The sequence below is a fragment of the Littorina saxatilis genome, linkage group LG1 (assembly GCF_037325665.1).
Source record: "Littorina saxatilis isolate snail1 linkage group LG1, US_GU_Lsax_2.0, whole genome shotgun sequence".
NCBI lineage: Eukaryota > Metazoa > Mollusca > Gastropoda > Littorinimorpha > Littorinidae > Littorina > Littorina saxatilis.
This window is the reverse complement of record NC_090245.1, coordinates 99,098,861-99,112,227: the sequence shown is the minus strand read 5'-3', so window position 1 is coordinate 99,112,227 and position 13,367 is coordinate 99,098,861. Positions and strand designations below refer to the sequence as shown.

General features: G+C 40.7%; 1 protein-coding gene across 1 annotated transcript in view; it reads left to right on the top strand.

Annotated features, from left to right (window-relative positions):
* The first annotated feature begins 877 nt into the window (after positions 1-877).
* The window catches only part of LOC138947280 (endothelin-converting enzyme homolog), a 46,909-nt gene continuing 34,419 nt past the window's right edge, over positions 878-13,367 (top strand). The window contains exons 1-2 of the mRNA XM_070318726.1: positions 878-979; positions 4,981-5,215. Of these exons, the coding sequence (XP_070174827.1) occupies positions 5,017-5,215 (199 nt within the window). The 5' untranslated portion in view covers positions 878-979; positions 4,981-5,016. The remainder of the gene's footprint in view (positions 980-4,980; positions 5,216-13,367) is intronic.

Here is a 13,367-nt window from a genome sequence, read left to right as displayed (position 1 = left end):
CACTGACACACACACACACACACACACACACACACACACACACACACACACACACACACACACACACACACACACACACAGAGTCCGTCGATTCGTCACTGCTCATGTTGGATGGCAGTTAATTACTACGTTGATATCCCCAAAAAAGAGCCGGGGAATGTTGAAAAGAAGAGACACAGAACAAAACAATTGTGGCACATATGGTTAGCCGTACTGGACCCACCAGTTATGTAGCCTACTGGCACTTGACACGGGGAAGGCGGGGGACTGGGTTTGGGCTTGTCACACAACTGAATCTATAAGATGATAGCCTAATAAATTTTACTGTGGTTCACTATCCATCCCTAGAAACTGTATAACCTTATAAGACTGAGAGTCTCAGATTTTAGCCGGCAGTTTTTCGCGTTATCTCACCGTTGGCATTTTAATCTTCCGCCAGCAGGCCGCGGCCAGGACACTTTCTTCCTCTGGTGCACGTACTTCTCATCTTTATAAAGAATACAGCAATGAACGTAACTTCAGCCTTCTGAGCTTTTGTGATACATGCATGGGTCATGTTCTGAGTGAGTGGGTAATAATTAAAATACCCCGGCCAAGAACACACTTGTGTTCAGTCTCGAGTCTACTCAGTCAGTGTTTTAAGTACACGTCTGTGAATCATAAGTTTTTCAGTTGTACAAGTACAATAGTAGAGCCTCCCTCCCCCTGTTAATCCATTAATCCTATTGAGCATCACCCCACCATTATGGCAATCCGATCGACACACCATAGCTATACGATCTTATCTAGTTAATGTACTTTTTTCCTCCACAAAATGTATTGGGTGGCCAAGTGTCATGTGCCTGTGACTCTGAAAAAGACTCAACAAGGGAAATAACTCTGAAATTCAACGTGGAGGAAAAAGTTTGATGTCGGAATCACAGAGCACAGTGTTGTTTTCCCCTGCTGCGAACAGTTTTGGATGGACATGGTGATCACAGTGAGTTGTTTTTATTACTTGTTTCCGCATGTACTGTAAGTTTACTTTCTTTCGATTTTATTGTTAGAACAGGAACATCCGAAGAAAACTTTATCTATATCCGGATATGGACTGGAGAAGGCAAGTTGAACATTCGGCTCGATATTTTCCGGAATCGATTTGGTTTGGATATTTTGTGTGTGTTGCGATTGACACTTGCTACGACAAAACCCAAAGTACATGTGCGTGTGTATGTTGTACGTGCGTGCGTGCGTGCGTGCGTGCGTGTTTGTCTGTGTATATATATAAATATATGTGTGTGTGTGTCAGTGTGTGTGTGCATGTGAGTGTAAACCTATGAGGTGTGTGTGTGTGTGTGTGTGTGTGTTTTGACATCAAGCTAGAATGTTCTTGTTCACGGTCAGGTGAATGGTCTGTGTTGTGCTTGAGTAAATAACTTGTGAATATTCTTCTGTCGAACAGCAGCTGTTACTATTGTTATTGTTATATCTGATAAATGGTATAATATTTGTCATGACTAGGAAGAGTATAGTTACTTGGTTACGCGTCCAATTACATTGTCAGTATATGTCACCCATGCAATCCTTTTTGAAGCCGGCCCACAAAATAGTGTTGGTTAAACAAAGAATTAACTCCACACAAAAAAAGGATAGGTAGGTATATATTATATACACATGTATGTCTTTAGCCAGTTTGATTTTGTGTGAGGTTTTCATAATTCCAAATGGGGGTTCCACTGTTTTTGTGTTGTAATAATGAAGTGTAATTCCAGCTTGACCTTTCAACCAGTCCAGTAATAAGTTTAACTGCTTCATAGTGCACATATCTGATTCACCTTATGCTCTCTGTAACCTGAACATGAGACTGATGAATAGTGCCAGCTGTTACACTGCACCGGATGATTTTTCACAAGGGTGGCATTTATTATGTACAGCCATAACCCGGGCCTCCATAAAATGCCACAAGGCTTAGTTTTATTTCACAGCAATTTACCTCCATGGATAGCAACATCTGGCTCACAATTGGAGATAAGCAGAGATTGAATTTGAATTTTCAAGCTGGTGCACAATTACCATATTGTTTATCTGAAGTAAATGAAGAGTTTACATTATGTTTCTGTGAGACAAGTTCATGTAGTTTGAACCCTGGAAATGCAATTTGTAAACATGCTGTGAGATGTTAGTCAAAATAATATTGCTTGTAGAATTGAACACATGCACTGGTAGTGGTAGAACAGTATACAATGTACATAAGTTGTGGCTGTGTGTGTGGCTGTGTACATGCATGTGTGTGTGTGTCACTGTGTGTTTGTGTGAGCATGTGTGTGTGCAAGAGAAAGAGAGGGGTAGAGAGAGGGGGGGGAGGAGAGAGAGACTCATGTTTATGTCTGTGTCATTGTGTGTGTGTGTTTGTGGGTGGGTGTGTGTGTGTGTGTGTGTGTGTGTGTGTGTGTGTGTGTGTGTGTGTGTGTGTGTGTAAATATGCACAGATCATTGCACGGCTAAATATGTCCTGCATTCTTTTCTATCTATAGGTAGATTGCATAATGTACGTTCATACTTGTTTGCCTACATGGTTCCCACACAATACCACATGTTACAGTGAATGCTCTGCTGCTCCCACTCCAGTGGAAAATCAATCTTTATTGTTCTCACTTTTTATGACCCCTGGCTTCTAAATTGTTTCTCCCACAGGTTGTGATCTAATTGTCATAATTTATGTGTGTAACGCATCCACTGGAACATACAGTCAAACCTGTCCATAATGACCACCAGGTGAATTATATAGAAAAAGAAGTGAATGGTCGGGGATCCTTCTGGGTGAACATTGTGGACAGGTGGTTGTTATCGAGAGGTGCATGGTTGCCAGGACAGGTGGTTGTTATGGAGAGGTGCATGGTTGCCAGGACAGGTGGTTGTTATGGAGAGGTGCATGGTTGCCAGGACAGGTGGTTGTTATCGAGAGGTGCATGGTTGCCAGGACAGGTGGTTGTTATGGAGAGGTGCATGGTTGCCAGGACAGGTTTGACTGTAAATATTTGTATCCAGTTGGCCACTGTCAGCGTGAGTTCGTCCCCACGTTCGGCGAGAGATTTATTTCTCAGAGTCAACTTTGTGTGCAGACTCTCCTCGGTGTCCGAACACCCCCGTGTGTACACGCAAGCACAAGACCAAGTGCGCACGAAAAAGATCCTGTAATCCATGTCAGAGTTTGGTGGGTTATAGAAACACGAAAATACCCAGCATGCTTCCTCCGAAAACGGCGTATGGCTGCCTAAATGGCGGGGTAAAAAACGGTCATACACGTAAAATTCCACTCGTGCAAAAAACACGAGTGTACGTGGGAGTTTCAGCCCACGAACGCAGAAGAAGAAGAAGAAAGACTGTAAATGCTGCACAGATGGGGACTTAAACACATCTAATAGAACAATCTGCTCATGTTGTGACAAGTTCTCAGATTCATCAAACATGTGTAATGCATCAGACACTGGTTTTGATTTTAGAACAATTAATAAACGAGCAGTAATGTTCTCAGTTGTTTGTGACAATGTTGAGAACCCCACAGTCAACACAACACTCTGTTGAGATGTGCATGCTGGAAATTATACGACCAGCAGATGAAAATGTTACTGATTTTAACATTTTGAGGTTTTTGAACTCTACATGTGCAGGCTCCAACCTATGTACAAAGCAAACATTTGTGCAAAATGTAAAAGCTGAACGGGTTACAGCTTACTTTGCTAACAACCTTGAATCACTCAAGTGCACACTTTCCACAGATTGCGTACCTTTTTAGTTGAATACCCAGGCCCGGCAGCTCGGTTAGCAGAGCACTGGACTTGTGATCCGCTGGTCACGGGTTCGAATCTTGGCTCAAAAAGACATAGGTCAGCCTTATTTGCAGACACAGAGACAGTGTCCATGTCCCAGCCCTGTGGTACATCTGTGGCACGTAAAAGATCTCAGACATAATCTGTCAGAAGTGCAGGTGGCTGAATATGATATTACACCAAAACATGCACACCCCCAGATAGTGTGACTTTGTTGCTGCTTAGCTTTCTACTGGGAGGAAGCAACCCAAATAAAAAAATTGCCAATTAAGTCTTCAGGTGCTTGGACCCCTCTGCATTCAGATCAGACTCAACATTTCTAATTTAGATGGAGTGAACATCTTCTTCTTCTTCTTCGGCGTTCCAGGGAGTGAACATCAAAATAGAATATGTTTTGATGAAAAGGTCAAAATTGAATCTGTCCCTAAATTGTATGTTGTTTGAAAGCATTCTTTGCTGTAGTACATGATGTCAAAAACGTTTTTTTATTTTTATTTTTTTATAATTTTTTTTTATAGATTTAATAAACCAGATTTCATTGCGCGCTGTCACATGTTTTACTCATGGAATGCAGCAGACATTTGTTCTGTTTTTGAGTCACTTGAGAAAAAGTGACTCTATGTAATCGGTCAGTGTTAGTCTGTCCGGCCGTCCGTAGACACCACCTTAACGTTGGACTTTTCTCGGAAACTATCAAAGCGATCGGGCTCATATTTTGTTTAGTCGTGACCTCCAATGACCTCTACACTTTAACGATGGTTTCGTTGACCTTTGACCTTTTTCAAGGTCACAGGTCAGCGTCAAAGGAAAAATTAGACATTTTATATCTTTGACAAAGTTCATCGGATGTGATTGAAACTTTGTAGGATTATTCTTTACATCAAAGTATTTACATCTGTAGCCTTTTACGAACGTTATCAGAAAAACAAGGGAGATAACTCGCCTTTTCTGTTCGGCAACACACAACTTAACGTTGGGCTTTTCTCGGAAACTATAAAAGTGACCGGGCTCAAATTTTATGTGAACGTGACTCATTGTGTTGTGAATAGCAATTTCTTCCTGTCCATCTGATGCCTCATATAATATTCAGAACTGCGAAAGTGACTCGATCGAGCGTTTGCTCTTCTTGTTTGTGAAATTATCGCATCAAGACCAAAAGTTTTGTTTGCAGTGTGTGAAAGGATGATGGTGGACTGTGGGAGATTGGATGGAACTGCAGGAGACCTCTCTCCATTGTGAAGGAGATGAAAGCAGGTCCGCAAGGGAGAGAAGCAAGTCGTCAAGGGAGGGAAGCAAGCATCCAGGGGAGTTAAGCTGGCCTAGTGAAGCCCGGGTCCACTCTGCAGGTATCATGGCTGCTGCCTACAAGTACAAGCTGATGTCGCCTGAGGAGGATGGAGGTGGAGGTACGGATTTTTGATGTACATGTATCTTGTCTTACAACTAGAGTTACTGTAGTCTTGTCTTACAACTAGAGTTAATGTAGTCTTGTCTTACAACTAGAGTTACTGTAGTCTTGTCTTACAACTAGAGTTACTGTAGTTCTTCTTTCTGTTCTGTCATCTGCCTTAATTCTTCTTTTATTCACTTTGTTTCGTGTTTTGTGTTCCCCCCGCGGGTTAGGGGGAAGAATTTACCCGATGCTCGCTCCCCAGCATGTCGTAAGAGGCGACTAACGGATTCTGTTTCTCCTTTTACCCTTGTTAAGTGTTTCTTGTATAGAATATAGTCAATTTTTGTAAAGATTTTAGTCAAGCAGTATGTAAGAAATGTTAAGTCCTTTGTACTGGAAACTTGTATTCTCCCAGTAAGGTAATATGTATATTGTACTACGTTGCAAGCCCCTGTAGCAAATTTTTGATTAGTGCTTTTGTGAACAAGAAACAATTAACAAGTGGCTCTATCCCATCTCCCCCCTTTCCCCGTCGCGATATAACCTTGAATGGTTGAAAACGACGTTTAACACCAAATAAAGAAAGAAAGAAAGAAAGAAAGTGTTTTGTGTTCCTGAGGAAGACCCCAGGGTTGAAACATCACACATTGTGATTTTTATCGTCTTCGTTAACATACAAGTACAGTATTTTTTGGTCTTTATTTCTCGTTCTCACATGTAGTCAAAATTGTTATGCTTCAGTAAGGGAATTCTGAAGTACTGGTGCAGCCTTATCATTCAAACCTAGTGTGTGTATGTGGGTGTATTTTTAGAACAAGAAAAGATTTAGCTAGGGTGTTGGTAAGTCAGTTGCATGGGTGTTTGATGTGTTACCTTTAGTCTGTTTTAGTTTTTTAGTCACTTGAGAAAAAGTGACTCTATGTAATCGGTCAGTGTTAGTCTGTCCGGCCGGCCGGCCAGCCGTCCGGCCGGCCGTCCGGAGACACCACCTTAACGTTGGACTTTTCTCGGAAACTATCAAAGCGATCGGGCTCATATTTTGTTTAGTCGTGACCTCCAATGACCTCTACACTTTAACGATGGTTTCGTTGACCTTTGACCTTTTTCAAGGTCACAGGTCAGCGTCAAAGGAAAAATTAGACATTTTATATCTTTTCTCGGAAACTATCAAAGCGATCGGGCTCATATTTTGTTTAGTCGTGACCTCCAATGACCTCTACACTTTAACGATGGTTTCGTTGACCTTTGACCTTTTTCAAGGTCACAGGTCAGCGTCAAAGGAAAAATTAGACATTTTATATCTTTGACAAAGTTCATCGGATGTGATTGAAACTTTGTAGGATTATTCTTTACATCAAAGTATTTACATCTGTAGCCTTTTACGAACGTTATCAGAAAAACAAGGGAGATAACTAGCCTTTTCTGTTCGGCAACACACAACTTAACGTTGGGCTTTTCTCGGAAACTATAAAAGTGACCGGGCTCAAATTTTATGTGAACGTGACTCATTGTGTTGTGAATAGCAATTTCTTCCTGTCCATCTGATGCCTCATATAATATTCAGAACTGCGAAAGTGACTCGATCGAGCGTTTGCTCTTCTTGTTTACTGCCTTTTTCCGCTGGCATGCAGATCAGTTAAAGTTCTTCATATGTACCTGTTTTTTGTTGTTGTTGGTTGAGGAACTTAGCCTTTGTGGTTTTAATATTTTGGGAATATCTGAAGACTGAATAAACACTATTATGTACATGTAAAATCAAGCTGTGTGCCAAACATGTACTGTGGCCTAGGTAAAACACATGGCCTTATTTCTAAAAATATCATTGATTTTAACATAAACAGCCTCAGCCTATGCTAAAACACGTATGTCAGTTAGTTTCCTTTGACAAAGTTAATGTACTTGTTTCTCAATGACAGAAAGTAGTGTATCTATCAACTGAACATTGACATTTCTTTCGTTGAGCCATGTTACGTCAGAGTCCGACTAAAACTAATATTTAGGCGGCTAGCTGAGACTGCAAAACAGTTATCATCTTTGTGTTTTCAGTCATAAAAAATAAAAAGAATTCTATTCAAAAATTGATTGGTACATAACTGTTATTTGTGTTTTGGGCCAAAATATAACATTTTTGACAGATCTCGACAGTCAATGTTCACCTCGACTGCTGGCATGGTCTCGGATTATCACTGACTGTCTCTATCTGTGTACATGAAATGTCATTTTTTGGTCAAAAATACAAATAACATATGTGACCCTCCACCACGGAATGAGTCGCATGTCACCTCGCGCGGTTCTGCGCTAGGCTTAATATAAGTCCGGGGGGTGTCTGGTAACAGTGTGAGGGTCACCTTAGTCACAGGCGTATAACTCAAACAGTTTTTGCTCTTTTCTAAAACGGTTTTCACCACTAGATAGAGCATTAAAAACTCTTCAGGAAAATGTAAAAAATATGAAAATCATGCGAAGGTGCCATGCGACTCATTCCGTGGTGGAGGGTCACATATAGTGTATGAAAGAGCACTATTCTGTAGGCATGACTGATATTGCCATTATGTGTAATCGCTGTGTCAGCTTGCAGTGGCTTCTCCGCGGCATTAGGGGGGTGTTATTACGTAGCTGTGATTGTAATCTGCAGAGTCATTATAAACAAACACAGCAGTTATGTCAGTCTTTCCAGCCAACATACTTTGTTGTTTAGTGGGCTACTGAATGGTAATGCTGACAGTCACAAGGAAATCGGATGCACGTTTTAATACCGTAGCCACACAGTTCCGGACAAAGTACAGTACAGTATGGTGTGATTTCATTCGACTGAAGAGGAACTCAACATTTAACGTTGTTTGTTAACAACATTTCCAGTGATGCTCATGTCAGGTTATTGTTCTTTATTGTTGTATTTTTGGTGTTGGTTTTCTTCTACGCACTTTCTTACCTTGTTTTACTGTGGTGTCAGACGGGCGCAGTGGCGTTGTGGTAAGACGTCGGCCTCCAGGCCTAATCGGGAGGTCGTGAGTTCGAATCCTGGTCGCTGCCGCCTGGTGGGTTAAGAGTGGATATTTTTTCGATCTCCCAGGTCAACTTATGTGCAGACCTGCTTAGTGACTTAACTCTTACCAGTTCGGGGGTTTTAGGGCATATTTTACAGTGCTGTTGGTGCCTACTTGCCGAGTGGCTATCTGGGGTCATATTCTAAATGAAATATAGAAAGTTATATATCAAATGAAAGGAAAATAAATAAGCTTTTCATATTTGCAAAGAGAATTGTGCTATCTTTAAAGGTAAAAATTTTATGGGGGTGACAACATGATTTTTGTTGAAATTTGTACGCCCATTTTTTGGAACACGTGACAAACACAAAGAAGAAATTTTTTTTGTGTTCAGTTTATTTTAGATATGCTGCTAACTAGTCTGTTTGGGCATTCATTTTACATAACATAGCAAAGTTTTATAGAGTTTTGCTGATAAACAAAAAAGTTATTGTCACCTGAATACCCCCACCCAAATTTCAAAGTTGGACGTTTCATGCCTAAGGCCCCCCCCAAAAAAAATATTCTGTTTACGGTATCCTGACTGACCCTATTTTTTCGCGCGACCCTAGACTTTTGTTTGGCATTTGGTAAAAAAAATAAATAAATAAAAAAAATTTAAAAAAAATAAAAATTTGAAAAAAAAAATTTGAAAAAAAAAATTGGAAAAAAAAGGGGGCTTTGTTTTTGGGCAAAATAACTTAAAAATATGTTTTGGGGAAATAAAAAAAAATTTAAAAAAAAGTCCCGACCTACCGACCCTATTTTTTGGCCTATGTTACCGTTGACAGACTTTTGTTTTTTTTTGTGCCTAATAATGCATTTCTATAACTAACTTATAACAAAAACCCAGCTTGTTTCAGTCATAAAGTGTGTCTTAAATATGAGTTTATCCACTGTCCGACCCATCCAATGTAAAAAAAAAAAATTAAAAAAAAATTATAATTAGATAATTGGTCAGTGGAAAACTACAGGGGGGGCATCGTAAGCTTGCTTACGATGGGCAAGGGAGCGAACTGGTAAGAGTTAACCCCCTTCATGTGTACACGCAAGCACAAGACCAAGTGCGCACGGAAAAGATCCTGTAATCCATGCCAGAGTTCGGTGGGTTATGGAAACACGAAAATACCCAGCATGCCTACTCACCAAAAGCGGAGTGAGCTGACTATGCTCTCAGAGTATAGTTTGGGGAACCCAAATGGGCAAACGAGCTCACACGTAACCAGACAATTCTGGAACGCTGAAGAAGACTGTGGTGTACGTCATGTATGCTGATTATTGGGTACATACAGGGGGGGCGCACAGCTAGGTATTGTTGATGGTAGAAGGGCAGCGCAATCATTTGTGTAATTTGCAGAAGAACAATGGCACTATACACCTGAAAGAGCAAAACTAAAAAGACCAAAACGTAATGCACTCATGATGTTTTTACAAAGAACTCGATAACACGTACTGCTTCAAAGACAACACTACAGTTCGACCTGATGATAAAATATAACGTTTCTTCTTTTTTCTGTTTTGTTGTTGTCATTTACCGTCTCCTGATAAAAAGTATATATATATATATATATATATAGAATGACGTCAAAAGCGAGAATGCATAGAAATTACGTCATGAGCAAGGGAGATCATCCTTTACTCTGTGTGTGTCTCCACCGCCTACATTCCAACAAGGAATTTTGAAAGCAGGGAGCACACTAGAGGTAATGGAAGAGGTGGGGGGAGGGGGTAAAAATTATATCTAGAAAGAACTCTTCACAGACAGCCTACTGGAGAATCAAACCCTTTCGGAGCCGATTGCAACACTGAACAAGAATAACCCGAGGAGAGTTCTACAACCTCAAAGGATTGAGAAGTCACCGAAGTGCATTCTCATAGAGTGCTGAACCTGAAAAGGTCCGTTTTTGTTTAGCAAAGACTGCTACCGGTTTCGAGCTGAGAAGCTCTCATCAGGCAGTCTCTTGGCATGAAACAGAGAAGAACTCTCAAACTTCTATGCAAAACATATATAAAACATCAGAAATTGTGAAAGAAACAATTGAAAGTCAGCAGAGACTTTCTTCCGAGATTTGTTAAAAAGAGATAGAGAGAGAAATAAGTATCCCTTCACAGACAGCCTATTGGGAGCATCAGACCCTCCTCAAGGGGGACCGAGATTTACAGAGCAAAGTCCCTTTGTGGGGGACGTATCGCAAGGTAATCTAGTCCTGAGGAGGACCATTGTATTTGTACCTAGACCAGACACGTGTTTCGACACTATTGTGTCTCATCAGTGGTCAGGTGGTACTGATGGCGAGAGTTGTCAACCCATGGTATCCAACTAAGAAGCAAACCATTCTCTGAATGGTAGCTAATTCTGTTGGCATGGGAGACTACCCTCATCTGACAAACCCAAGAGGATATCTGTGAAGGGAAACACTTTGATTTAAGGCCAAAGTGTAGAATTGATATTTATTAAGAAAGAATTAGGTTAAAACAAGGGAAATTTGAAAAAGCCTAAAGGGAGGTAACTCTGTACCAGCCTGCAGATCCAAACATGGATACGCGAACAAGTTAGATCTAATTTTGAAAAGGTTAAACAGGAAAAGCGGTCAACTTTTCACTGCTGTTCAACACAGGACTTGGTAAAGAAGAAGTTTTCTGCTTTATTCAATTGGATCGCTTTTAAAGGTGATGCAACTTTCACGGTGACCACATTATAAAACATCAGAAATATATACATATATATATGTGTGACGCACTTCCACAAAAGAATAACAATTAAGTGTCATTTTTGACATTTTGACTTTTTGGTATCCCTTGAAAGAGCTGCTAGATAACCATCTTTCAGATGGTCTTTACTACAAGTGTCTATTGTTTAGCATTGATGAGATATAGCGATTTAAAGTTTGCTAAAAACTCCAGCGGCCGGTGTGAAGGTAACAGGAGTAAAGCAAAAAATCCCTAGCAACAGGTTTTTTAAGTTTGACTTCTAAAGCTGAAAGTGACTGATGATGATTACATGTAAACTTTGTTTCAATATGCATCACAAAAAAATTAAATTAAATTTGATTTTAAATTAAGCTCAAAAAGCGAAGAAAAAACCAATGATTTGGGGGTTAAAGGGACCTTGTTTCGCGTCTGCAGTGAAATAAATCTTCATTTGTACAGTGGACTTCCACTATATGGCGGTCTTTGGGGTCCAAAGATTTGAGATCGCGATTTATCCGATTCGCAAAACATTGGGCGAAGGGGGGGTCCACGGCAAAAAAAAAAAAAAAAAAAGATAAGAATGTATTGGTTTTGACATGTGAACAAGAATTTGATTTTGATGAATATATCTGTCAGAGTTTTTCTTGGCGTAGTATGAGAAAGACAATAACACTACTCTCACCTCTGCTGTTGCAAATCAAACTCATTCTTACACTCTTCAATTGACAACCCCAGTCCAAAGACAAGGGCAAAATATTGTGCAGCATATTTGCCAGTGTAATGTATAGGAGGAGGGATTGCCAGTGTAATGTAAAGGAGGAGGGATTGCCAGTGTAATGTAAAGGAGGAGGGATTGCCAGTGTAATGTAAAGGAGGAGGGATTGCCAGTGTAATGTAAAGGACGAGGGATTGCTAGTCAGAGAGACGGTGGAGCACCTTTCTCTGCAGTCTCACCCACCACCGCTAAGAACACAAAGAACCATAATAGGGAGGGAGGAAGAGGAGGGGGTGGGTGGGCACTTATAAATAAAGTTGAAACAGGACCAACCATTTAAAAGATATTTAAAACATTTATTATTATTATTATTATTATGAAGTCTTATCTCGCGCGCGTATCTCCAGACTCGGACTCAAGGCGCAGGGATCTATTTATGCCGTGTGATATGGAATTTTTTACACAATACATCACGCATTCACATCGACCAGCAGATCGCAGCCATTTCGGCGCATATCCTACTTTTCACGGCCTATTATTCCAAGTCACACGGGTATTTTGGTGGGCATTTTTTTCTCTATGCCTATACAATTTTGCCAGGAAAGACCCTTTTGTCAATCGTGGGATCTTTAACGTGCACACCCCAATGTAGTGTACACGAAGGGACCTCGGTTTTTCGTCTCATCCGAAAGACTAGCACTTGAACCCACCACCTAGGTTAGGAAAGGGGGGAGAAAATTGCTAACGCCCTGACCCAGGGTCGAACTCGCAACCTCTCGCTTCCGAGCGCAAGTGCGTTACCACTCGGCCACCCAGTCCTGAATTTAAGAGTTGGTCCTGTTTTTTTCGGAGTCCAAGAGGTCTTCGCGATTTAGCCGAATTCGCAATATAGTGGACCGCGATTTAGTGGAAGTCCCCTGTATTATATTTGCAAAGCGAATCTGAAATTAATATATTACAGAATAGATAAAACACATTTAGTAGAGTGCAGAAATGCAAAAATCTCAAAATCCAAAATGTTGGCCACGGCTCAGGTTTATTGCTGTTATCTCTGTTTGGCCTCAACGATTTTGTTATCCTTTAGTTGGAGCGCCTGGGTCACAATTATATATGTAACAGCTGTGTGTCTTTGTTATGTCCTTTCACCGCTCTTCTTTTTTTCTGTTTTGTGTCATAGTGTGTGGTAACAGTGTATGTGTGTGTGTGCGCGCGTATGTGTTATTTTTCTCCATTAGAAAAAAATGTCTTCTTTAAAGTGAAGAAAAGTTTGAGGTGGGCAAGAAAAGTAAGGTCGGTCAGGGTTCTGTAACCACATATATATTGGTGTGTGCCCAAGTGGAGGGAATGGTCTTATCCCGTTGTAAAATCTCAGCCAGATCGCTCAAAAGGGAAGGAGGGTACAGCAGAACCCGTCTATAACGGCCACCAAAGGCACCAACCAAAAGTGGTCTTTCAAGACAGGTGGTGACGCAATGGAAAGGTGAATTTATATAGAAGAATGATTAAACTGGTCTGTGATCCCTTGAAGTGGGAGGTGGTTGCTTTTGAGAGGTGGAGGCAAGGGCAGGTTCAAATGTACAGATGAATCTTTCCTATTAAGACCTTCACAAATCTGAGAAATCTGTTCTAAAAAGGGGGGGGGGGGGGGGTGTCTTAAAATGGAGATAATTTGACAGAGGTTATGGACAGAAAAGATGTAAAAGAGATTAAAGTCTTAAAATGGGTGGAGTCTT